The sequence below is a fragment of the Aotus nancymaae genome, unplaced genomic scaffold (assembly GCF_030222135.1).
Source record: "Aotus nancymaae isolate 86718 unplaced genomic scaffold, 86718_ANA_hifiasm-v0.15.2.pri h1tg000010l, whole genome shotgun sequence".
In the NCBI taxonomy this organism is placed as follows: domain Eukaryota; kingdom Metazoa; phylum Chordata; class Mammalia; order Primates; family Aotidae; genus Aotus; species Aotus nancymaae.
In genome coordinates this window covers 30,779,635-30,807,195 of record NW_026988421.1, presented here as the reverse complement: position 1 = coordinate 30,807,195, position 27,561 = coordinate 30,779,635, and the positions used below count along the sequence as shown (strand labels likewise).

At 42.6% G+C, this 27,561-nt stretch overlaps 1 protein-coding gene across 2 annotated transcripts in view; it reads left to right on the top strand.

Annotated features, from left to right (window-relative positions):
* The window catches only part of ABCC2 (ATP binding cassette subfamily C member 2), a 60,007-nt gene that overhangs the window by 2,049 nt on the left and 30,397 nt on the right, over positions 1-27,561 (top strand). For both annotated transcript variants that reach the window (XM_021672944.2, XM_012439438.3), the window contains 12 exons: positions 953-1,126; positions 9,449-9,574; positions 10,758-10,892; positions 11,102-11,209; positions 11,918-11,973; positions 14,576-14,810; positions 16,642-16,805; positions 18,109-18,286; positions 22,078-22,332; positions 23,423-23,488; positions 26,051-26,188; positions 26,745-26,891. In XM_021672944.2, coding sequence (XP_021528619.2) covers positions 953-1,126; positions 9,449-9,574; positions 10,758-10,892; positions 11,102-11,209; positions 11,918-11,973; positions 14,576-14,810; positions 16,642-16,805; positions 18,109-18,286; positions 22,078-22,332; positions 23,423-23,488; positions 26,051-26,188; positions 26,745-26,891 — 1,782 coding nt within the window. The remainder of the gene's footprint in view (positions 1-952; positions 1,127-9,448; positions 9,575-10,757; positions 10,893-11,101; positions 11,210-11,917; positions 11,974-14,575; positions 14,811-16,641; positions 16,806-18,108; positions 18,287-22,077; positions 22,333-23,422; positions 23,489-26,050; positions 26,189-26,744; positions 26,892-27,561) is intronic.

Below are 27,561 nucleotides of genomic sequence, written 5' to 3'. Positions count from 1 at the left end.
CCTCTGAATTCTAACATTTGATAACCTTATGCAGAGGTGACAGGGGCAGGGATGAGATAGCAGAGCACCTGGGCAGCACCTTGTGTGTTAGAAAGAACCTGGGCCCCAAGGCTCTCAAGGCCAGGATTGTATACCATGGCAAGGTGGGGCTTCATGGGCTGCAGTATCTAGACAGGCCATCTCTTGAGAATTCTGAGAACTATCTGACAAATTTTCTTGGTGAGGGCATTTCAACCATTTCTTTAAAGATAACCATATAAAACAATTTTTAACTATTTATAGGAAGAGAAAAATTTGTACTCATGTGACTCAGATACAAGAATTTGGTGCCCGCCCACCTCCACCAACTTCCACTTAATAAAACACTTCCATTTATTGCAGAATGCAAAGACTGCACAAAACTTGCTTGTAGTAAGCCTTCTGTTCAGCAATGCTGTTATCACTGCTGTGTTAACACTGGCCAGGTTTTTAATATAAGCGCTCTGGGCCATCAGAGGCTAAATGAGACAGTATGACTAAGCATTCTTCCTGAATGGTGCCTGAATGTTTGAACATCTGTCAGTGAGTTCAGCTAGTGTTAGAAACTTGAATAATTTTCTATATCCCAGGGACATATTCTCTCCTTTGGACTTGGGAACAGTCCTTCTTCATCCTGTAATTTGACAAATGCAGTGATGAGGTTTACTCAGAATAGCTGGTACAGAAATTCACTTAGAATCAGAGGAAGATAGGTTTTTAGAGAATAGATTGGCCAGAAAGTAACTAAATTTGTCATTAAGTGGTGAATTTGTATCAATGGGGATATATAGAATAATACAGATAGTTAAAGGGTAAGGCTGGATATGGATATGAAGTTGAGTTAAAATTGTCTGGAAGCAATGGGATGTGCTGCAGGATGGTTTTCTGTCTTCACAATGCATGTATGCAACAATCCTTCCCCTTTGGTCTCCAGAATTCCTCATTCCTGGACAGTCCGGAGGCAGACCTGCCACTTTGTTTTGAGCAAACTGTTCTGGTGTGGATTCCCTTGGGCTTCCTATGGCTCCTGGCCCCCTGGCAGCTTCTCCATGTGTATAAATCCAGGACCAAGAGATCTTCTACCACCAAACTCTACCTTGCTAAGCAGGTAAAACACCACCGTTTTTGAACTCTAATTCCTTGGTGCATAACAGAGACATTTTATTGGTGGTTAGTGTCCTCTTCCTTGTCTTTAACCAGTGGTCACAGGTGCCATTGTCTCAGGTAGAGCCTGGCTCTAGGTTTCCCTCTCTCCATCTACTCTAATTCTCTCCGGTCCTTTGCCACATTTTTTAAATCAAAGTAGCTCTGATTTTTGCATAAGAATGGTGACTCTTAATTCTTGTGGATATTGTAATCCCTAAACACAAAGGATATATATCAATCAAATTATCTTTTCATCATTTGAGAAATGAACACTGGATCACCTATCTTTAAACAATTCTAATAAATTGGTGGACTGCAATTCAGTTGGTATCTACCTCATGAAAATGAGCTAGATAATGGATCTCCTGCCCCACCGAGATAATCCAACTATCACTCATCTTCAAAAACTTGGATCCAAAATAGGGTTTCCATTTTGCCTGTGTATTCCATGAGTCAGGATGATCACTCACAGTAGAGGGAGGAAGGGTGAGTGTGCACAGTGACAAGCATGAGTAGGGAAATCATGGAAAGGACAGGTCTGCAGGAGAGGCCCAGGAGGGGCCAGGAGGGAGGAGCCCTCAGCCAGCTGTGCCAACTCACTCAGGGAGGGGTCTTGTGGGAACCCAAGACCCTCATTTAAGGTTATAAAGTTACTTCATAAAATTTTCCATCTGCTTCTTTTCACTAGTTTTTTTTCTGTCATCATCATCATTATTATTATTACTACTATTTTAAATGGAGTCTCACTCTGTTGCCCAGGCTGGAGTGCAGTGGCCTGATCTCGGCTCACTGCAACTTCTGCCTCCTGCGTTCAAGTGATTCTCATGCCTCAGCCCCTCCCAAGTAGCTGGGATTATAGGTGCATGCCACCATGCCCAGCTAATTTTTGTATTTTTAGTAGGGACAGAGTTTCACCATGTTAGCCAGGTTGGTCTCAAACTCCTGACCTCAAGTGATACCACATGCCTCAGCCTCCAAAAGTGCTGGAATTACAAGCATGAGACACCGCACCCAGCCTCTATCTGTCCTTATCTTTAAACAGGTTTTTAGAAAGGCAAACTAGCTTCTGTTGCTCTACAAGCATACCTAACAATGACTTGGGTTACCTGGAACCTTAAAAAGGAGGAAAGAGCTTGGCCAAAGGAAGTGGAATTCACCTTGACACTTTGAGGTCGGGGTGGGTAGTGAGTTTTGTTAGATTCTGATTAGAAAAAGAACAGTCTCAGAGCTTGGGGCAGGGTCACTGTCTCCCTTGTTGACCTGAGTGCCCAGTGCAGAACCTAGCATGTTTTCAGACACTCAGGTGGAATTCAACATTTGTTTAATGTTGGTGTTGAATGCATCCTAGGAATAGTGGTTGATTCAAGAGTATGTTAGAGCTGGACGCAGTGGTGCACACCTGTAATCCCAGCTCCTCTGGAGGCTGGAAGTGGTAGGGTCAGTTGAGGCCAGCCTGGCAACATAGCGAGTCCCCATCTCTTAAAAAAAAAGGAAAGTAGTATGTTAGACTTAGAACATTCTGAACATTAAACAACCCTGAACATTTAATGGACATTTACTAGCATTCTCAGTACTTTTGACAATTGAGGCATTGTTTGAAGTTAGAAGCAATCAAGTTGGGAAGCTTTCTCCACTTTCTGGAGCTTCCAAGAAGAAGCTGGTTAATGAGCAAACCAATATCCCATCCTAATAAAAGCTATTAGTTAACTTTTACAAAATACTTTATTGAGATATAATTTACATACCATACAGTTCTCCCATTTAAATACAATTCAGGTCGGACACAGTGACTCACACCTGTAATCCCAACACTGTGGGAAACCGAGGTGGTGGATTACTTGAGGTCAGAAGTTTGAGATCAGTCTGGCCAACATGGTGAAATCTATCTCTACTAAAAATACAAAAAAAAAATAGCTGGGTGTGGTGGTGCATGCCTGAAACCCCAGCTACTCAGATGGCTGAGACGTGAGGATCACTTGAACCCAGGAGGCAGAGGTCGCAGTGAGCCGAGATCACGCCACTGCACTCTGGCTTCAGACTCTGTCTCAAAAAAAAAAATACAATTCAGTTTTCAGTATATTAACACATAAGTGCTATCATCACCACAATTTTAGAACATTTCATCCTCTTTAACCCCTGTCTCCTCATTCCCCTTATCCCTAACTAACTGCTAAATCTCTTTCCTGAAAGATTTCCCTGTTCTAGACATTTCATATGAATGGAATTATACAATATGTGCTCTTTTTTTGATTGGCTTTTTTCACTTAGCACAGTGTTTTCGAGGTTTATCTGTTCTGTACCATTGCTGCACCATATATTGATATCGATATTTGAATCCTTTTTTTTGAGATGGATTCTTGCTCTGTAGCCCAGGCAGGCTGCCAACTTAGATTCTCACCTACAGTGTGTTAAAGTTACATGTCCCTGCACCATTGACAACTTGAGTTATTTTCAACTTGTATGTGCAAACATGACATCTCATTGAGTTACTTTGCATTTTTATGAATACTAACGCAATTGATTTTTAAAATTTGTTAAGTATATTTCACTTGTGAATTGTCTGTTCGTATCATGTCCTTATTTTTTTAATGGGGATATGAATGTATTTAACTTATTTTTTGAACAGATAATTCTCAGAGGGTTACAAAATTCAAAAACTACAAAAGGGGCTGGGTGTAGTAGCTCATGCCTGTAATCCCAAGACTTCGGGAAGCTGAAGTGGGAGAATTGCTTGAGCCCAGGAGTTTGAGACCTGCCTGGCCAACATGATGAGACCCATCTCTACAAAAAATAAAATTAGCCAGGCATGGTGGCATTTGCCTGTGGTCCCAGCTACTCGGGAGGCTGAGGTGGGAAGTTCAAGGATGTCAAGACTGCAGTGAGCCATGTTCACACCACTGCACTTCAGCCTGGGCAACAGAGCTAGATCCTGTCTCAAAAAAAAAACAAGTACAAAAGGGTACACAGTACTCTAGTCACTCTTTCCTGTGTTAGTTGGCAACCATTGATACCAGTTCCCTGTATCTCTTTTTAGAAATAACCTGTGCTTTTACAAACAGCTATGTACATATATTTTTTCACATAAATGCTAGTGTCCCATATGTGCTCTTCTGTTTCTTACAGCTCCTTCCATTTTAGCACATAAAAATCTACATGTCTCTCTTTTTTATGGATATTTTATTCATTTGTACCTAAGCAGCCAAACTCGTACTGATACCACCACGATGCAACAAAATATAAAACATCATTCCATTAATGTTGGAGTAATGAACAAATTAGGGGGTCATGGTAAAACACAGCCAAAAGGGGCTGAGGAAATCAGTGGAGTGCATTACAGTGCAACCCTTCACCTGAACAATTGAGTTTTTAAAATAAGTAAAGCCCCCCCAATCTTAGAAAATAGGGATAATCCTTCATCACATATCTTTTTTTTTTAATTGCATTTTAGGTTTTGGGGTACATGTGAAGAGCATGCAATATTGTTGCATAGGTACACACATGGCAGTGTGATTTGCTGCCTTCCTCCCCATCACCTATATCTGGCATTTCTCCCCATGCTCTCTCTCCCCAACTCCCCACCCCCCGCTGTCCCTCCCCTATTTCCCCCCCAACAGACCCCAGTGTGTGATGCTCCCCTCCCTGTGTCCATGTGTTCTCATTGTTCAACTCCCACCTATGAGTGAGAACATGCGGTGTTTGATTTTCTGTTCTTGCATCAGTTTGCTGAGAATGATGGTTTCCAGGTTCATCCATGTCCCTACAAAGGACATGAACTCATGTTTTTTTATGGCTGCATAGTATTTCATGGTGTATATGTGCCACATTTTCCCTGTCCAGTCTATCATCAATGGGCATTTGGGTTGGTTCCAGGTCTTGGCTATTGTAAACTGTGCTGCAATGAACATTCATGTGCATGTGTCCTTATAGTAGAACAATTTATAATCCTTTGTATATATACCCAGTAATGGGATTGCTGGGTCAAATGGAATTTCTATTTCTAGGTCCTTGAGGAATCGCCACACTGTCTTCCACAATGGTCGAACTAATTTACACTCCCACCAACAGTGTAAAAGCGTTCCTATTTCTCCACATCCTCTCCAGCATCTGTTGTCTCCCGATTTTTTAATGATTGCCATTCTAACTGGCGTGAGATGGTATCTCAATGTAGTTTTGATTTGCATTTCTCTAATGACCAGTGTTCATCACACATCTTTATACTTTTTTACTTCCTCTTCTCGAGGTTAGATTCTAAATCCTAAAGATACACAAACTAGATTATATCTACTTATCTATAGCCAGAGACATCCATTATGTTGTCTAAAGAAGCCAAGTTTACTGAAACCTCTTTGATTAGACTTCAGTCATATCCCACCCCGCAAACTGACCCAATAGGTGCAACGAGAACCAGGATATCAAGGCAGAATACGTAGCTGTAAAACAAGAAAAATCCTAGGAGGGAAGGAAGGAAAAAAGAAGGATTCAGCCACTACCCAGACTGAACTTGAGTAATATATTCATCTCCACACATTTTCAGGCTACATGTTCATGGAGTAATTTAGGAATAAATCTATGATTTGTGAAGCACTAAAATACTTAGTGGTTTACTGTATTATATCATAGCTTATCCCAGCAGTTTCTAAGACAGCCTCCAAAAACTGACAGGAGAATTTTGCTGGAGCTGCATGCAGGACTACCAAGATTCTATACCACACTGATGAAACTGGTCATTCGGGACTGGTTGTTCTAGGCTTCTGTGTGCCAGGTCTGACTTTTCTGGGAATGGTTGATCCACGTTGAAAGGCTTCCAGATGTGTTCCCTAGATATCCCTGTTGGTAGGAAGAGATTTACAAGAAAAAAAAAACCCATTCAAAAGTGGGCGAAAGATGTGAACAGAAACTTTTCAAAAGAGGACATTTATGAGACCAACAAATATATGAAAAAATGCACATCATCACTGGTCATTAGAGAAATGCAAATCAAAACCACATTGAGATACCATCTTATGCCAGTTAGAATGGCAATCATTAAAAAATCTGGAGACAACAGATACTACAGAGGATGTGGAGAAATAGGAACACTTATACACTGTTGGTGGGAGTGTAAATTAGTTCAATCATTGTGGAAGACAGTGTGAGGATTCCTCAAGGATCTAGAAATAGAAATTCCATTTGACCCACTGATCCCATTGCTGGGTATATACCCAAAGGATTATAAATCATTCTGTTATAAAGACACATGCACACGTATGTTCAATGCAGCACTGTTTACAATAGCAAAGACCTGGAACAAACCCAAATGCCCGTCAATGATAGACTGGACAAAGAAAATGTGGCACGTATATACCATGGAATACTATGTAGCCATAAAAAAGGATGAGTTCATGTCCTTTGTAAGGACATGAATGAGTTTGGAAACCATCATTCTCAGCAAACTGACACAAGAACAGAAAACTAAACATGGCATGTTCTCACTCATAGGTGGGTGTTGAACATGAGAACACATGGGCACAGGGAGAGGAACATCACACACTGCGGTCTGTTGCGGTGTGGGGGACTAGGGGAGGGACAGCGGGGGGTGGGAAGGTTGTGGAGGGATAACATTGGGAGAAATACCTGATGTAGGTGACAGGGGGATGGAGACAGCAAACCACCATGGCATGTATGTACCTATGCAACAATCCAGCAAGATCTATACATGTACCCCAGAACTTAAAGTACAATTTTAAAAAAAATGAAAGAAAGAAAAGGTGGAGGGGAAATTAAAGTGATGGACTGTAAAAATGGCTAAGGCTTTAAGATGTAAGTATCTCAAGAGCGAAACTCCATCTCAAAAAAAAAAAGAAAAAAAAAAGATGTAAGTATCTAGGTGGAAGATCTTAGAGAAATATGTAAAATTTATTCAAATGTAAAAGTATCAAAAAGCCAGGATGAACTCAGTCCCCTCCACAGTAACAAGAGACAACCATCTCAGTCCCACAAAAGGTCTGTTTTTTTCTTCGTAATGATTCTTTGAGAAGCTGTTATTTGAATGTACCATAATTTATGTGCCCTATATGATATGAATTTCATTGGTTTCTAGTATTTTGCATCATGAGCAATGCTGCAATACACAGCTTTGTATATATGTGTATATACAAGTGTGTCCATAGGATAAATTCCAAAAAATGAAATGACTGAGTTAAAGGTATATGAATTCAGAATTTTTATAGACAGTGCAAACTGCCCTCCAAAGAGGCTTTCCTCAGTCTCAACAACTTTGTATCACATTTTTTGATGTTTGCTAATTGGTTAGGCAAAAATGGTATGTCATTATACTTTCAAATTGTATTCTCATATTAATGAGGTTAAGCATATTCTTATATGTGTAAAAGCCTTTTGTGTTTTTTTAAATCCATTTATATTATATACTCATTTTCTGCATTATTAGGGTATTTTTAAAAATTACTTTGTAGAAGTTCTTTATAAAGTTAACTGGTCTTTTTTGATATGAATTTCTCAGTGTATTTCAAATCCATTGTATGTATTTAATATATATGAGCCTGTGGCAAGGCCCCCTCCTTTTCCCTGGCCTGGGTAGTAGGCTGCTGGTTAGTGTCCTCTAGTCATCTCCAAGGCCAGGTGCCTTAGCTTTAGCTTGCTCTGTTTTACCTGCTAATTGAGCTAAAGGCAACCGGAACTTACTACCTATAAAGCTATTTGTTTACCCAAAACCTCATAGTCTCTTATGAGGAAAACACCCTATAGTGTATTATATACTTGAAAAAAAATACATTCCAGTTACTAACATGTCTTTGACTCTACTCCTTACTAAATAATGGCACTGATCCTATTAGTTAAAGTAAAGGTAAATTCATCTCCTTCTTTGGCTGGTTTTCATTACAAAGGGCCCATTATCTCTGCCTGAGCCATTCTGGATAAATGAGACTTAAAAGAATGAGAAAGGGTAAATGGATAGGAGTATAAAAGGATGAGGGGAGGGGCGATGGTGCCACATAAATATCTTCATTTTGGTGGCTAAGATGCTGGTATATTTCTTTAGTGGAGGCAGTAATTTTCCCTCCTGATAGGTGCAGATGTGGGCCTTTAAATCAGTGTAATGTGTATCATGTCTTCTGAGCTCATAGGACAAATATTGATTGGCATTATCTGGGATCAAGACTGGGGCTGGGTGTGGTGGCTTATGCTTGTAATCCCAGTGCTTTGGGAGGCCGAGGCAAGCAGATCACCTGAGGTCAGGAGTTTGAGACCAGCCTGGCCAATGTGGTACAATCCCATCTTTACTTAAAAATCCAAAAATTAGCCAGGCATGGTGTCGCATTCTTGTAATCCCAGCTACTTGGGAGGCTGAGGCAGGAGAATTGCTTGAACCCAGGAGGTGGAGGTTGTAGTGAGTCGAGATCGTGCCTCTGCACTCCAGCCTGGGCGACAGAACAAGACTCTGTCTCAAAACAAAAACAGAAACAAAAAACCTATGGCCTAAGAAAGGGAATAGTGCCTTTTAAACCTAGTACTTGGGCCGGGCGCAGTGGCTCACGCCTGTAATCCCAGCACTTTGGGAGGCCGAGGCGGGTGGATCACGAGGTCAAGAGATTGAGACCATCCTGGTCAACATGGTGAAACCCCGTCTCTACTAAAAATACAAAAAATTAGCTGGGCATGGTGGCACGTGCCTGTAATCCCAGCTACTCAGGAGGCTGAGGCAGGAGAATTGCCTGAACCCAGGAGGCGGAGGTTGCGGTGAGCCGAGATCGCGCCATTGCACTCCAGCCTGGGTAACGAGCGAAACTCTGTCTCAAAAAAAAAAAAAAGCTGGGCCCAGGGGAGACACCACATAAAGCCACTCCGTGGATGTCTGACATTCCCCTGAAAACCTCAGTTTTTTATTGTGCTCTTTCCGTAAGGGGGGGGGAGCAAGATTACACAAAGTTTCAGTGATGATTATCAAGTTAAACATAATTGATGCAGCAAGTAACAAACATCACAAAGCAAATAACTCATTTCAGGGAAACTAAATTCTAAGAGAATTTATAGGTTTAAAATCAACAACAATTTCTTCTTGTTATTTCAGATGGCTTGGGTTTTGCCAATTCTTCCAGAAGCTTGGGGTTGCTCAGTCACCACAGAGGGGTTCAGAGTATTCCCAGCATGCATCCATTCATTCCAGAAATATTTATTGTGTTATCTGAATTACTATATACCATTCTTCTTATCCATCACTGAAACCCATTCTAAGAGCCTTGTAAAGAATGATATTCTCCTAACAGTGGTCTTTTTCCCTTCTCAGGTATTCGTTGGTTTTCTTCTTATTCTAGCAGCTATAGAGCTGGCCCTTGTAGTCTCAGAAGACTCTGGACAAGCCACAGTCCCTGCTGTTCGATATACCAATCCAGGCCTCTACCTAGGCACATGGGTAAGACCTACCACCACTTCTACCCTTCTTCCCTTTTCATCACCCGTAGGTATCTAGCTGAAATGTACTCTTTGAGGGTAAAATTAATTCCAAGATCATCTGTCTTTTTCATGGGATCCATAGTTAGGCAAAGCTTGGGAATGGGATGAAACAAATTTTAGCTTTTCATCTTCATTTGAGCATTAATGGATAGAGCCTTCTCCCTAGGTTAAGTATTAGCTTTCATGACTAAGATGTATATCTTATGTCCACATATCTTGCCATCTAAGGGTCACAGAGGAGAGCTAAGTTTCTTGATTTAAAGAATAATTTAAATACTGTAAATATTATTTTTAAATTGATTGATGACTCTAAACAATGGATTAGTGAGCTTAGAGTTTATATAAACTTGATGTCAAAAAAACTAATGTCTCAGGCATTTTTGGGGGGTGGGGCCTAGACAGTGTTTAAAAAACAATTGAATTAATTGCCGTCAATTCAGTGGGAACTAATGACACATAATTATTTGAACTTTCAAACTTTATTGAAAAATCAGAATGTCTGACAATTGCAAACCTATGTTCAGGCAGGGCAATGTCAGCTGGGCCTCAGTAGCAGCGACTGGGCACAATCCTCCCTGGGCAGTAGATGCGCTCGGCACAATCCTCCCTGGGCAAATGTTACAAATCATGGCTCTTTCCCCACCAGAATGCTGTTTTAGGACCACAGCACTAGGTCTAGGAAATCAACATTTAATTTATTTATATCTAAGTGAGATGATATAAGGCAAGTTTTTTTTAATCAATTGCTGAATCTTATATTAGAAAATCAAGATACAGACACCTTGCACCTCATTCATTAGAATCTGCCTTCCAACCTTACTTCTGTAATGTCTGAAATTAATTTTCCTCGGTCTTGACAAGGTTTTTCTAGCTCCCAAAGTAACTCCACTAAAATGCAGATAGTGACCTTCTACTTTTGGCTGACTTCCCACTCAAGGGTGGTTCATGGAGATGATGTGCTGAAAGAGAAAGCTGGGTGGCAGAAGGAGGAAATGTTCAATCTGGCATCCATGTGCTCTCTGCCTGGCAATATCACTCACAGCAGTCTCCTCCCTCAGCCCTCCTTTCTTCCCATGTTCTCTGACATCCTTCTCCCCTCAGTCCTTGGTCAGTGGCAGAACATCGTGTGAATTTCTCTCCAGCTCCTGGTTTTGCTGATCCAACACAGCAGACAATGGTGTGTACAGAAGAACTCCTGGTTCCTGTCCCTATTCTGGATTCTCTCCATACTCTGTGGTACTTTCCAATTTCAGACTCTAATCCGGACACTCTTAAAGGTAAGGACAAAAGAGTGGGTGACATGAGGAGCTACCGCAGGGCAACTTCTAAGTCAGAGTAAATGGCATCAAGTTAGTTGAGCTCCAGGGTAGAATTGTATTGGAGGGATTTGATAATAGGCTTTAATCACAAGCATTGATATGTATGGGTCATGTAGACTTAATTTGGACAAAAGGCTCATTTTTCCTCTTTGTTTTTTTCTCCATAGGGTGACAATTCTAATCTGGCCTACTCCTGCCTGTTCTTCATCTCCTATGGGTTCCAGATCCTGATCCTGATCTTTTCAGCATTTTCAGAAAATAATGAGTCATCAAATGTGAGATTTTAAATTTGCCCATCTCATATGTTCCTTAATTGAATATGTTACCTTAATGAATATAACTTTGTCTGGATCTCATGGAGGTCTCACAAGCCCAGAATAAGGTAGTACAGACCATTTTATGACAAGGAAACAGTGATTAGAGTATTAAAATGCTGACTTTTACTTTCACCTACCAATTGTCAGCATAGTTAATTAATTCATATATCTATGCCAGAAAATCTGATTATCATTTTACTAGTGGCTTTAGGGTCTTGAAATAAACCATGTTGATAAACTGAATTTAACATCATATCTAGTTTCTAGCACAACATTATATTATTAAAAAATCAGTTTCTGGCTGGGCGTGGTGACTCACACCTGTAATCCCAGCACTTTGGGAGGCCAAGGCGGGTGGATCACTTGAGGTCGGGAGTTCGAAACCAGCCTGACTAACATGCAGAAACTCTGTCTCTACTAAAAATACAAAATTAGCCAGGCGTGGTGGTACATGCCTGTAATCTCAGCAACTTGGGAGGCTGAGGCAGGAGAATCGCTTGAACCCAGGGGGCAGAGATTGTGGTGAGCCAAGATTGCGCCATTGCACTCTAGCCTGGGCAACAAGAGCAAAACTCCATCTCAAAAAAAAAATCAGTTTCTGATTTTAGAGTTCCATGCAGTTCCTGTCTCCAATTGGTTTATTTTCTGATTTTTTGTGTCTTTCAGAATCCATCATCCACAGCTTCATTCCTGAGTAGCATTACCTACAGTTGGTATGACAGGTAGGAAAGCCTGGAGTATGGGTTGTCTATATCCTTACTCTCTCACTCCTCTGAAAGTGACAGAAAGATTGATTTTTTTTTTTTTTTGAGACGAAGTTTTGCTCTTATCACCCAGGCTGGAGTACAGTAGTACAATCTTGGCTCATTGCAACATCCTGGGTTCAAGCTATTAACCTGCCTCAGCCTCCCGAGTAGCTGGAATTACAGGTGTGCACCACCATGTCCAGCTAATTTTTGTATTTTTAGTAGAGACGGGGTTTCACCATGTTAGCCAGGCTGGTCTCAAACTCCTGAGCTTGTGATCCACCTGCCTCAGCCTCTCAAAGTGCTGGGATTACAGGCATGAGCCACTGTGCCCAGCCAAAAGATTAATTTTTTAAAAAATACCTCCTGTGACCTCCATTTCTCTTCTACTTAGAATCAGTGTTAAAACTCACAGGCCAACTTAATCCAAGCCCTCTGTTGGGCAGATTGGGATGCTGAGGAGAAGATGGAGGGGGATTTTTTTTTTAGCAGCTTGGGGGTCCCACAGGAGAAGAGTAAAGATGCAATAGGACTGGAAAGGCAAAATTTGGAGGCAGGTTTGGAGGGTAAGGGGTGCAATAGCTGGCCTGGACTACCAGAGGATGTGGAGCAGGCACCCTTGGCCTTTATAGTTGCAGGGACCCATTTGGCAGGCTGGTGAACCCTCTGAATCCCTTCTCAGGTAGTGTTTTAAATGCATAAAATAAAATGAAAGACACTGGATTCTAAAGAAAGCCAAATATATTGAAATACAGTTACCAAAATATTTTAAAAACAAATGTGTGATTTAGTAATGCATGCACTTCTTTATTAATGCATTAAATAACAAAATCTAGTGATGAGTCTAATAATGACCATAATTTCAAAGTAGTGACGAGCATAGTGAGCTATGAGAACATGTGGGATTTCTCAGCTGGGCACCATGGCTCACTCCTGTAATCCCAGCACTTTGGGAGGCTGAGGTGGTGGGTCACCTGAGGTCACGAGTTTGAGACCAGCCTGGCCAACATGGTGAAAACCCATCTCTACTAAAAATATAAAAACTAGCCAGGTGTGATGGCACACATCTGTAATCCCAGCTCCTCAGGAGGCTAAGGCAGGAGAATCACTTGAACCTGGGAAGTGGAGGTTGCTGTGAGCTGAGATTGTGCCATTGCACTCCAGTCTGGGTGACAATAGCGAAATTCCATCTCAAAAAACAAAAAACACACACAAATAAGAAAATATGGGATTTCTAAAGGCTAGATTTCAGTTAGATGCTATTATAAATAATAAAAATTAGGCCAGGTGTGGTGACTTACAACTGTAATCCTAGCACTTTGAGAAGCCAAGGTAGGAAGATCTCTTGATCTCAGGAGTTTGAGGCTGTAATCAGCTATGATTGTGTCAGTGCACTCCAGCCTGGGCAGAGAAAAGCCGTGTCTCTAAACATATATATAATTTATTTTTCATCTATGTTCTCAAACCCCTGGTTAAGAGCCCTGATCAAGAGAGATGGCACAGTGGTTGGGCATAGTGGCTCATACCTATAATCCCAGCACCTTGGGAGGCTGAGATGGGCAGATCACTTGAGGTCAGGAGTTTGAGAACAGCCTGGCTAACATGGTGAAATCCCTGTCTCTACTAAAAATACAAAACTTAGCCAGGGGCCAGGTGATTCACATCTGTAATTACAGATGATTCACACCTGTAATCCCAACACTTTGGGAGGCAGAGGCAGATGGATCATCTGAGGACAGGAGTTCGAGACCAGTCTGGCCAACATGGTGAAATGGTGAAAACCTGTTTCAACTAAAAATACAAAATTAGCCAGGTGTGGTGGGCATGTCTGCAGTTCCAGCTACTTGGGAGGCTGAGGTGGGAGAATTGCTTGAACCTGGGAGGCAGAGCTTGCAATGAGCCGAGTTCACGCCTTGCACTCCAGCTTGGTGACTACAGCGAACTCTGTTTCAGCAGAAAAAAAAAAGCCGGGTGGAGTGGTGCACACCTGTAGTCCCAGCTACTCAAGAGGCTAAGGCAGGAGAATCACTTTTAACCCAGAAGGCAGAGGTTACAGTGAACTGAGATTGCGCTACTGCACTCCAGCCTGGTCAACAGAGTGAGATTCCACCTCAAACACACACACACACACACACACACACACACACACACACACACACACACACACACAGAGAGAAAGAGAGAGAGAGAGAGAGAAAGAACCAGAGATGCCACAGGGGCTGCTTATTTCTGAAGGCATCAAGGAGGCCCCCAAGGAAATGCCAGAGTGGCAGAGAGGCAGCCTGTGTTTGAGGAGGAAGGAGCAAGAGCAGGGCAAGGTGATGCTCTTTTAGCCCTTAATTCAGTAGTGCCCCTCCCCTTCCCCTTCTCTTGTCTTCTAACACATTCTGTTGCCCCTGCTTGTTCCTTTTTCTGCTCTCCCTATTCCTCTGTCAAGTTCAAAGGGCCAGGAGATGGGGATAGTCCCATCCATATGTCCCTCTATCCCAGAACCTGGAGGTAGGTTCTGATAGAGGTGGTGGAGACAGCCTCTGACTCAGCCTGGAGGGTCTCAGCCTGTGGGTCACTCTTGTTTCAGCATAGTTCTGAAAGGCTACAAGCACCCTCTGACGCTCGAAGATGTGTGGGAAGTTAATGAAGAGATTAAAACCAAGACACTAGTGAGCAAGTTTGAAACGCACATGAAGAGCGAGCTGCAGAAAGCCAGGCGGGCACTCCAGAGACGGCAGCAGAAGCGCTCCCAGCAGAACTCTGGAGCCAGGCTGCCTGGCTTGGACAAGAATCAGAGTCAAAGCCAAGATGTCCTTGTCCTGGTAACGTTCTCTTGAGTGTCTGTGTGAGCGTGCTGCGTGTTTCAGGCAAGAGTACATCAGCATCATGGCGATTCTGTCCTTACATTTTTACAGCACTTCATACTTCTCAGTGCCCTTTATATTACTGATGGTATTCACAATACTAATACTATCTTAGTGATGGATATATGGGATGTAATGTACTGTTCTCTCTCCTTTGGGGTATTTTTGAAATTTTTCATAATGAACTATGGTTTTTTAAAAAAATAATACCTTAGCATTTCTAGATTTTGCACCTTGGTACAAATTAACATGAGCAGCCAATTTGTTGATTCATCACTTGAAAATATTTGTTGAGCACAACTGTGTGTCAGTGACCATTCTGGGCACTAAAAGAGTACTCAAAAATAGATAGTAAGCCTATACATAGGTTACTCTTTGAGAGTAACACAATAGCTATTAAGCAAATAAAACAATAGTGTATTTGGAGTGAAGTGCGACTTTAGACAGGGTAACAGGGGAAGCTTCTCAGAGGAGATGGTGTCTGAACAGACACCCAAATGATGAGATGAGTCCCTCTGAGGGACAGTCAGAGGGAAGGTGTTCCAGTCAGAAGGAGCAGACATGCGATACCGAGAGGAGGACACGTTTGGCTTGCTCCGGTAATGGCAAGAAGATCCAGGAGAGGGTGCACGTGGGGTGAGATGGGTGCAGGGAAGTGGATAGGGTCTAAGCTGTGTGGACCCTTGTGGGCCACAATAAGGAATCCGATTGCCAGTGGAAGGTTTTGAGCAGAGGAGTAACGAGATTGGATTCATGTTGTGAAAAGCTTACTTGACAGCTCCGCAGAGGATGGATCGTAGGGCAAGAGTAGAAGCTAGAAGAGACGCCAGGGCAGTTGTCCCGGCAAGGGAGACTCATCAGATGGGACCTTAGTGAAAGACATTGTGAGACAGTGTCACTGGTAGGCTGAGAAGCTGGAATTTGGGGCAAGATGAGACTCAGAAGAATGTAATGAGGAGGTCAAAGCATAGACAAACAGGCTGGTGACTGAGTCATAATGCCCCATGTATTAGTTTTCCAGGGCCGCCATGATAGAGTACCACAATTGGATAGCTTAAAACAGAAATGTACTGTCCCCAGTTCAGGAGGCCAGAAGGGTAAAATCAATATATCAGACTTGCTCTGCTGAAGCCTGGAGGGGAGAATCCTCTCTTCCACCTTCTAGTGTTTGCCAGCAATTCTTGACATTCCTTAACTTCTGGATGCATCACTCTGACCTCTGCCTCCACCATCACAGGGCTATCTTCTCCCTGTGTCTGTGTCTTCTCTTCTTGTAAAGATACTAATTACACCTCATTAGGACCCTAGTGACCTCATCTTAATTTGGTTACATCTGCAAAGACCCTATTTCCTAATAAGGGCACAATTTTAAGGTACTAGGGGTTAGGGCTTCAACATAGCTTTTGGGGGTGGGGATACCATTCAACCCATAACATCCCACAGCAACCACAAGCATGAAAAGAACAGAAAGGGCCTCTCAGCATCATGCCCAGGCCCTTCACTCTCAGAACTGCCCCTCAGGCCCCCATGCAGACAGGTCCCTGTTTTTACATGGGACTCTTACCAGCTTAGTTGCCTGGTTTTCTAATCCAAAATACATTACAAGTATCATAGGAGGAGGAGAGTGGAACAGTGAAGGCAGCTAGAAGGGTGGAAGCAACTTAGCCAGAAGAGATGATCAAAACCTATACAGAGAAGGCCACAGGGCTGACAGGCTGACCATCCTGGAGCTGCTCAGGCCAGGAACAAACACAACTCTGTGGACACTGTTGTTTGGTTTTGTACCTAGGAAGAAGTTAAAAAGAAAAAAAAGAAATCTGAGACCAAAGAAGATGTTCCAAAATCCTGGTTGATCAAAGCCCTGTTCAAAACTTTCTACATGGTGCTCTTGAAATCATTCCTGCTGAAGCTAATCCATGACATCTTCGTATTTGTGAATCCTCAGCTGCTGAAGTGAGTCCCCAGGCCTTGAATGGTCCTTTCAGGGCCTCCTCTGCCATCCTCCCTTTTGCCCCTATGTATGTAAGCAGAAGCTTTTCTTAAATTCCTGTTTTTTAAAAATGCTCATAATTTTCTTTCACTTTAACCTTACAACATTGTGTTCATGAAGACTGCAGGCAGTTTTCAAGATATATGATGATATGTATTTTAGCCTCTCTCTTCCCTTCATTGGGGGCTCTTTCTTGTTAAACTGCTAAGGGCTGAGCCAGGTCCAAGTGGTGGTCAGCCTACCCATGGAGAGTGACTGACTACATCTCTCCATCACAGCCTTCCATGGAAGGTTTAGGATAAACTTGACAAGACTTCGCAATTTGCCGAGATCTGTGGAATGAACCACCTGCAGGGAAAGAAAGGGCCAAAGCATTGCAGTGGCAGCCATGTGGAGGATTCCTTTCATTATCCATTCTCACAGCCATGGGTTATCAACCCTAACCTCTTGCTGCTCACCTGGAAGTAAAAGCAAGAACACCAGACTAGGCATGGTGGCTCATGACTGTAATCTCAGCACTTTGGGAGACTGAGGCAGGAGGATCGTTTGAGGCTAGGAGTTTGAAACCAGGCTGGTCAACATAGTGAGACCCCATCTCTACAGAAGAAAACAATTAGCCAGATGTAATAGCACATACCTATAGACCCACCTACTTGGGAGGCTGAGGTAGGAGGATCACCTGAGCCCAGGAGTTCAAGGCTTAATGAACTATGATCCTGCCACTGCACTCCATCTTGGGCAACAGAGCGAGACCCTGTATCAAAAGCAAAACAAAATGAAATAAAAGCCCAGGCACAGTAGCTCACACCTGTAATCCAAGCACTTTGTGAGGCCAAGGAATGGATCACGAGGTCAGGAGATTGAGACCAACCTGGCTAACATGGTGAAACCCCATCTCTACTAAAAATACAAAAAATTAGCCGGGCAGGGTAGCACAGGCCTGTAATCCCAGCTACTTGGGAGGCTGAGGCAGGAGAATTGCTTGAACCTGGGAGGCAGAGGTTGCAGTGAGCCGAGATCGCGCCACTGCACTACAGCCTGGGCAACAGAGCAAGACTCTGTCTCAGAAACCCAACAAACAAACAAAACAAAACAAAAAGGACACTGGCAAAACTGTGGAACTTAGGTCTTTCAAAGGCTTTGGACAATTCTGGTCACTTTTGTTAGCTACAGTATAAGGATAGGGTGGTCTAGCTGGCTGTGTATGAGGAGAGAGGCGTCCTTGGAGGCTTGATGGGTATAACTAACTTCACTTTTCTCTGGCAGATGGCTGATATCCTTTGCAAATGACCGTGACACATATTTGTGGATTGGATATCTCTGTGCAATCCTCTTATTTGCTGTGGCTCTTATTCAGTCATTCTGCCTTCAGAGTTATTTCCAACTGTGCTTCAAGCTGGGTGTGACTGTACGGACAACTGTCATGGCTTCTGTATATAAGAAGGTAAGCAGAATATGTCAGGTATCACCAAAGAAAATCCCCTTAGTAAATATGAGCATTGATTGCAAGATTGAGAAAAATGTGATGGAAATAATAACTAATCTCAATGCTTAATTTTGACTGGCCATACAGCCTCCTTTAGATGTTTCTCTGGAAATTAAATTATGAGAAGTAAGTTCACAGACAATGGATGTAGAGGCTGTGAGGAAAAAGATTCTGGGGGAGCAGCTTGCAAGCTGTTCTGGTGTTCAGGATCCACCTTGCAGCCCTGAAGGCTTAGTTACCCATGCGTCTCTTCCTGCCTCTCTTGACAAGGTGACATGCTTTGGAAAAGAATATAAGGTCAGAAAAGAAGCTGGTGAAGGGTCAAACTCTTCAAACCACCAACATTTAACTCAAATATTTAATGAAACTCAGCCCAGAGACATGGTGTATCTATCTGAAATTGCAGTCTTGCCAGAGCTCCATCTCCCCAGACCAAATTTCACCTAGCAACTTATTTTTCTAAACTTTAGCAGCTAACCCAACTCTCCTCTGCCTGACTTCTTTTTTCTTTTTATTATACTTTAAGTTCTGGAGTACATGTGCAGATCTTGCAGGATTGTTGCATAGGTACACACATTTTGTAAATACATTCATGCTGATTACTGAGTTCTGCAGACTCAGGAGCTTTTTCAATTTCTTAAGATGATTTTGCTCATCTTCCCTCTGACACATTGTTTGTAAGGGTTAACTTTCCCAAGGCAACTGTATGTTCCTCATGTCCTCCATACCAAGATGAAGTCCCATTTTGCTCCTTAAGAAATGAAAATACAGTAGTTATGATCAGTGACTACAGATTTGAGGAAAAAATTAATACATGAGGAGATAGGTTCCAACCTTTTTATAGGTTGGAATACCAGTTGATTTTCATCTTATTTTTCTTCCGTCACTAGAAAGTTCCATCATAGCGACTTCTCTGTAACAATTCCTACTTTTCTCCTTTGCTTTCCTCTCTAGAAATACCAGTGTCTTTGTCTTCCCTGAGTAGATGTTGGCTCATTGAGAGACAGTGGCAGATAATCCAAGTGTCTTTAGATCAAAAGTCTGGTCAAGTCCTTAACTCGCAGATACCCCTACACTGGAATTTGTCTTCCCCCAGTTGATTTTTTTTTTTTTTTTTTTTTTTTGAGAAGGAGTCTTGCTCGGTCACCCAGGCTGGAGTGCAATGGCATGATCTCGGCCCACTGCAACCTCTGCCTCCCGGATTCAAGCAATTCTCCTGCCTCAGCCTCCAGAGAAGCTGGGATTACAGGCACCTGCCACCACACCTGGCTCATGTTTGTATTTTTAGTAGAGACAGGGTTTTGCCATGTTGGTCAGGCTAGTTTCAAACTCCTGACCTCAGGTGATCTGCCTGCCTCAGCCTCCCAAAGTGCTGGGATTACAGGTGTGAGCCACTGTGCCTGGCCCCCCAGCTGACTTTTAAAATCTCCTTATTCCTTCTGGAGATACTGAGTTTCTGCTGGTTTACAGGTTATGAGGTCACTAACCAGGCTGTCTCAGCCAATGCTAGTAAAGTACATTTCTATAATTTTTTTGTAATTGTGATTATTCATTCACACTATTTTGATTCTTAATAGTCCAGGTTTTGCAACTGTTACAATCAATAAGGAGATTTATAAAATAGAACCCTCAATAATACTTTTATTCAAATAAATATCACTATTAAAAGAGTAGAAGAAAATTACTAATTTATATGACAGTGCTTCACTACTTATGAAACATTTTTTATATTCACTATCGGTTAATAGCCCTGTGAAATAAGTACATTATCCCTATTTTACAGAGAAAAATAAGGCTTAGATAATTTCAGTGTGTACAATCACATAGCCAGGAGTTGTCCCCAGACGAGGGCTACTGGGACTAAATTTATTGAAAATAGAAATGTATAGTGATTACCTTGAAGGGCAATTAGATGTTGTTAGGTTTTTGCTTTTGTTTTTTTCTCCCTCTTCCATACCAAAGGGAAGGCATAGCAGTGGGCTGGTTCCTCTAGAACCTTGCGGTCTAACATTTTAGAAAATTTTCCTTCTTTTACTGAACAGCCAAGAATCCTGATATGTTCCAAAGAATGTATTGGTGGACTAAGAGGACAGTAGTGCTTCTAGGAGGAAATGGAAGTAGATATCTACGGCCACTTGTAGCCCACACATTGTCTTTGTAGGAATTAGAAGGTGGCTCTTCTTCTTCTTTTTTTTTTTTTTTTGAGAGGGTGTCTCACTCTTTTGCCTAGGCTGGAGTGTAGTGGCATGATCTCAGCTCACTGCAACCTCCCCCTCCCACATTCAAGCGATTCTTCTGCATCAGCCTCCTGAGTAACTGGGACTACAGGTGTGTGCCACCACACCCGGCTAATTGTTTTGTATTTTTTGTAGAGACGGGGTTTCACCATGTTAGCCAGGATGGTCTTAATCAAGACCATCAGATTGAAGACAATCTGATCTCATGTTCCCCCTCCTCAGCCTCCCAAAATGCTGGGATTACACGTGTGAGCCGCCGCACCTAGCCAGTGGCTCTCCTTCTTCTAGAAAGATGTGGGCTGCTCCAGATGGTGCCTTGGCGGCATAGTACAAGTTGTTTTCAGTGCTCTGGTACATTTGTACAAGGCATTGTTGTAAGTGATAGACCTGTGGGTAACAGCCACCTGATCTCTCTAACATGAGTATAGGAAGCCCATACTACAAGATCTAGATAGTGCCTGAAAAATCCTGACAACAAAGGTAATTTTATTTTATTTATTTATTATTGAGATGGAGTCTTGCTCTATTGCCCAGGCTGGAATGCAGTGGCATGATCTCGGCTCACTGCAACCTCTGCCTCCCAGGTTCAAGCAATTCACCTGACTCAGCTTCCCAAGTAGCTGGGACTACAGGTGTGCACCACCAGGTCCATCTACCCATCTAATTTTTGTATTTTTAGTAGAGACCAGGTTTCTCCATGTTGGCCAGGCTGGTCTTGAAGTCCTGACCTCAGGTGATCTGCCTGCCTAGGCCTCCCAAAGTGCTCAGATTACAGGTGTGAGCCACCGTGTCCTGTCTACAAAAGTCATTTTACTTCCAAGTATGAACTCTGAAGTTTTCCTCTTCATTCTGAATTCTCTGTCCTTGGGAGTGCTTGCAACCTCTTCATAAGAGTATGATTCCAAATAACATTGTCACACCAAGAGCCTCCGAGGTCAAAATCAATAAAAGCTGGTTTCCTCCCTCCTTTCTTCCCTCTCTTCCTCCCTCTCTCCTTCCATCCATCCATTCCTCCCTTTCTTCCATCCTTCAGTATTTGATTATCTACCATGTGCCACATAATATAGTAGTGAAATAGACAGATGTTCCCCTCATCAGAAACAGAAAAAAAAATAATAATTATGGTTCATTGTGATGAATGTAATGACAAAAGTAAGCTCAGGATATTATGAGAGTACACAGGACAAGTATCTAACCCCAACTTGGGAGTCAGGATGATTTTCTTACAAGAAGTTATATCTCAGCTGACATCAAAGGAAAAATAGGAGTTTTCTGGCAAAGAAGTGTGTGGATGCATAGAGTTGGAAGAAGGTGGGAATAGGAGGAAAGAGTGGTCAAGAATGAGACAGCACCATGTGTAAGATTTGAAAGCAAGAAGTCACAGTGCCTTGGAGAAGCTGTGTCCATATGGAGCATATCCTTCCATTGTATTCTCACTTGCTGAGCTTCCTCTTCTACTCTCTAGTATCCTTGGCTTTGTCCATGGGTCCCAATTTCAATCTTTATCTTTAGGCATTGACCCTATCCAACTTGGCCAGGAAAAATTACACCATTGGAGAAACAGTGAACCTGATGTCTGTGGATGCTCAGAAGCTCATGGATGTGACCAACTTCATCCACCAGCTGTGGTCAAGTGTTCTACAGATTGTCTTATCCATCTTCTTCTTATGGAGAGAGTTGGGACCCTCAGTGTTAGCAGGTGTTGGGGTGATGGTGCTCGTAATCCCAATTAATGCGATACTGTCCACCAAGAGTAAGGCCATTCAGGTAAAGAAAGAGTCACCCAGAAGGTACATGCCTTCTTTAAAGTCTAAACCCTTTTTCTTACTCTAATTCTTAATGGGAGTTTGGGCAAGGCAAAGCTGGTGGAAGATTTTCTACCATCTCAAATGTACTTGGCTTTCTCTGTCTTCCCTTTTCATCTTCTGACAACTCTTAGGGTTTATATACACTCCTCTGCATTCATGTTAGAGGGAAGAGCCTGACTGGGGAAGGAAGGGCTGCCCTAGAGATGCTGCACATAATTCTTCCATCTTGTTCTGCTGGGCTGCCCTAAGAATAGTGATTTTGGGCCCTGCTTCTCCATCATAAACCAACCACAGAGAGCAGTCGCATGAGCGATCCAAACTGTCAACCTGAGCCCTGGCAATCACCCTACCATCACCAGATGGGAGGGCTCCATGTAGACAGTGTCCTCAGTCCTGCCAGAAGTCACAGGTTGGGTGGGTGAAATTGACAGTGTATGTGATTTATTCAGCATTTGTTTTTGCATTCAAGTTACAAATAATTGTTTTTAAAATATTTCTTGCATATTTACTTCTCTGAGAACACAGCCATGAATTAGGGCTCCTGCTCTCATGGATCTTACACTCTCCCTGGTGGGGTGGTAGAGAGATAGGCAATACACAAAGAAAAATATCAGATCATGATAAGTATTATTCAGAGAATTAAACATGGTGATGAGATAGCGAGTGAGTGGGTGGTTATTTTCAATGAATTCAAGGAAGGCCTCTTGGGGAGAGGATGTTTAAGCTGAACTCTGAATGACACAAGCCTGACTGTAGAGGAGAAAGCCTTGAGAAGGGCAGGGGAAGAACAGCCTGGGAGGAGGGTACAGTCAGGCAAGGGCTGTGGGGCAGAAACAAGCTTGGCACATTTAAGGATCAGAAAGAAGATGGGTGTGGCAGGAGTGGAGTGGGCAAAGAGGAGAGTGGAGGGAGGTGAATCCCATCACTGGCACCTCAAGTTCTTACTAAGTGACAGCCACAAAGTAGCAGTGAGGCTTGATGCCTGCAGCAAACCTGAGTCCTCTCTCATGGAAGCATGTTTTGTTTTCCTTTTGCTTTTTTCCTGGCAGGTCAAAAATATGAAGAATAAAGACAAACGTTTAAGGATCATGAATGAGATTCTCAGTGGAATAAAGGTGAGAATCTGAGCGTAGGTGGCTCTCTGGGGGTAAGGACAGAAGCAGCGGCTCTCTCTTGGCCTTCGCAAACCCTGGTAGAGGTGATGGATTCCTGCTTCTGGGCCAGTTGTGTCACATGACTTTTGTTTCATCGTGTCCTCCTGCCCCTCCCAAGTCCTCTGTTGAACCTCGATTTCTATTTATTCACCCTAAATGGCTTGTTTTGTTTTGACAATTTACTGTAGAAGTTTTTAAACATGTAGAAAAATACAGACTATCATGAACCCCTATGGACTTTACACCCAGCTCCAGAAATTATCAGCATGACCTAACTAGTTTCATCTATAATCCCACTCCCCTCACACTTATTAGATTATTTTGAAGCAAATCTCAGAGATCTTGTCATTTCATTCATAAATACTGTGTATGTGTCTCTAAAAGAAGGACTTATTTTTATTTTTTTAATTTATTTTGAGATGAAGTCTTGCTGTCACCAGGCTGTAGTGCAGTGGTGCGATCTTGGCTCACTGCAACCTCCGCCTCCTGGGTTCAAGTGATTCTCCTGCCTCAGCCTCTCGAGTAGCTGGAACTACAGGCATACGCCACCACACCCAGATAATTTTTGTATTTTTAGTAGAGACGAGGTTTTACCTTGTTGGCCAGAATGGTCTTGATCTGTTGACCTCGTGATCTGCCCCCCTCAGCCTCCCAAAGTGCTGGGATTACAGGCGTGAGCCACCGTGCCAAGCCAAGAAGGACTTATTTTTAAAATATAGCCACAATACTTACCATACCTTAAAAAAAAAAATCAACATTCTTTGATACCATCAGAGTTCTCCAGTTGCCTCATATGTGCCTTTGGTTTGTTTGTTTTGCTGTTGGTTAGTTTGAATAACAAACCAAAAAATGCATGGCATTTAATTGATAGTGCTTTTAATCCACAACAGTCTGTGTGTGTGTGTGTGTGTATGTGTGTGTGTGTGTGTGTGTGTTGGTCATTCCAAAAAAAACTAGATTATTTGTCTTGTTTCCTGTATTTCCTGTATATTGATAGTTAGATCTGAAGGCTTGATTTATTTAGATTTGATTTGGGGGTGGGAGTGCAAGGTTGTTTTCAAATGGTGCTGTGTGCTTCCAAACTGCAGCGATAATAATTTCAGTGGGTCCAGGCGGCGTCAGCCTGATGCATCCCTTGCAAGATTTCCTGCTAGTCTTCCACTAGAGCAGTGGTTTGTGACGCTGGCAGTATGTTAGAATCACCTGAGAAGCGTGAAGTTTGTAAAACCACTGAGGCTGGGGCCCTACTTCAAACCATTTAAATTGGACTCTCTGGGGGAGAAGCCCAGACATGTATATTTTTTTAAAGTTCCCTGGGTGATTCTAATGTGCCACCAAGGTGAAAACCACTGTTGTAAGAATTTTATGATCATTGCCTAGATCTGTTATTTCATTAGGAATCGTGAAAGAGTAAAATTTTTTAATTCTGTTATTCCCTTGACATTGATCAGCTGGAATTTTATGAAGAAGAATTATGTCTCATCAACTTGTTTGTTACCTTAAAATGAAGTCTGTATGGAATAGTCAGAACAAATGCTTGCTTCTTTCCCTCTATTTACCAGCTTTCACAATAATGCATTTCATCCTCCAGAGGTGACCAATAAGTGTTTTTAAGTAAATATTAAATTCATGGATTTTAACATTACCCTAAACTTCTTAAAAATGAAACAGAGATCCCTTTTAACTCCTCGTTCATTCTCCTCACAAAGCTCTGATATATCCTTCTGTGAATGTGGCAAAATTAAAACAGGGAGCAGGTTTTGAATGTCAGCACTACTACTGGGTAGCTTGATAACTTTGGGCGAGTTCCCTTGCCTCTCTCAGCTATTTCCTTATCGTTTAAATGAAGATAATAACTATAAAAATTTAAGGTATCTAACTCACCTCGATTTGCCCAGAACTTTCCAAGTTTTAGCACTGAAAGACCTGTGTCCTGGGAAGTCCTTTAGTCCTAGGCAAGCTGGAACAGTTAGTCATACTAAGGTTGTTATAAAGATTAAGTGAGATAATATATTTTAAATGCTTTGTACTAGCCGGGCATGGTGGCTCATGGCTGTAATCCCACTACTCTGGGAGGCTGAGGTGGGCGGATCCTGAGGTTAGGAGATCAAGACCATCCTGGCTAACACGGTGAAACCCCGTCTCTACTAAAATTACAAAAAATTAGCTGGGCATGGTGGCACATGGCTGTAGTCCCAGCTACTCAGGAAGCTGAGGCAGGAGAATTGCTTAAACCTGGGAGGTGGAGTTTGCAGCGAGCCAAGATCACGCCACTGCACTCCAGCCTGGGTGACAGAGCAAGACTCTGTCTCAAAAAATGAAAATAAATAATAGGTAAACAAAAGGCTTTGTACAAAGTAGGTTGTCAACAAATACAAGCTACCTTTCTCTAATCATGTTTTATAACCTGGATTTCTATTCCCCATATTTTGGGGACTATATCCTAAAACATGGGTGGATCAGATACACCTAGTTCCCTTTTGGGGGCAATCATGTGAGCCGTATTCTTTTTTGAATTATTAGATCCTGAAATATTTTGCCTGGGAACCTTCATTCAGAGACCACATTCACAACCTTCGGAAGAAAGAGCTTAAGAACCTGCTGGCCTTTAGTCTAATACAGTGTGTGGTGGTATTCATCTTACACTTAACTCCAGTCCTGGTGAGTAGCAGAGGGGTCCATGGGCTGGGTATTCATCTGGATCTGCATCAGCTTCCTGAAGAGGAAGTTCTACTTTTGATAGACTAAATGGCACCTCTAGGCCTGACCGCAGGATCCAGGGGACTTGCCCTCCTTCTCACTGCCCCATGCTACTTTTCCTCCTTTGTATCACACCTCCAGCTCTAGTGTACTATACGGTGGTCTGGCCGCCCAGAGCAACTTTTCAGGATGCACAGCAAGAATGTGGTATCCAGGAAGGATTGGCTTAGGAGGCCTTCTTGTCTTCTCTGGGGAGGCGATGTAGGTCTATAGTGAAAGGAACACTGATATAGGAGCCAGGAGATCTGAGCTCTGGTCCTAGTAATCCATTAAAGACTCTGTGACCTTGGGGAAGATATTTTCTCCTCTTCTGGGCTCAGTTTTCTCATCTGTAACCTGAGGAGGCTGGATCATCCTTAAGGTACTTTCAACTCTGATATACGGTATTCCTGTAACTTAGCACAATGCAGCTTGGTCCCTTTTAGGAATAAATTGCTCATGACCTTGTCCTTTCCAGGTATCTGTGATCACATTTTCTGTTTACGTCCTGGTGGATAGCAGCAATGTTTTGGATGCACAAAAGGCCTTCACCTCCATTACCCTCTTCAATATCCTGCGCTTTCCCCTGAGCACACTTCCCATGATGATCTCCTCCATGCTCCAGGTAGGTTGGCACTCTCACTGCTAACTGCCTGTCTCTGGTTAAAAGCCTTGGAGTCCAGAATGACTGGCCGTCACATCCCATATCTAACTTTTGCTGGTAAACTTTCAGGGAGACAGATCTGTTTGGTCTCTGGAGACGAATGGTTTGATCTTAATAATATCATGAGTTTTCTGAGCCCCAGTTTATCTGACTATAAAATGAGGATAATCATACCAATTTCATCTACCTCACAAGGAGACAATCTTGTGAATGCATTTAGTGAGATTACGATGTTTAGTCCTGGTACTGGGAACATTTCCCAGCCCAGTTTCTCCTATATTTTTCCAAGGCTCTTAAGGTGTTAAGATAGCATTAGGCAAATATGGCACAGAGGGAGAAGAGACACCCTCCTTTTGCATAAACCCATGTGGTGGTCAAACCAAATGCAAATTGGGAGCCTCAAACTGTCAGAAAATGAGTTTGCAGTTTAGGAAACCTTGGATGGACCAGAGGGAATATACGGGTTCTGAAAACTGAGCATAGTCACTGATATGCGACACATATCAGATCTGCAGAAGAATATCACAGGACAGGCAGCAGACTGATAAAAAGGCCTGAATGACAGGGATGGAGCGTAGTGACTTGCATTTATCCCAGAAGTGGCTGGCTTCAGAGAGCTCAGACCATGTGA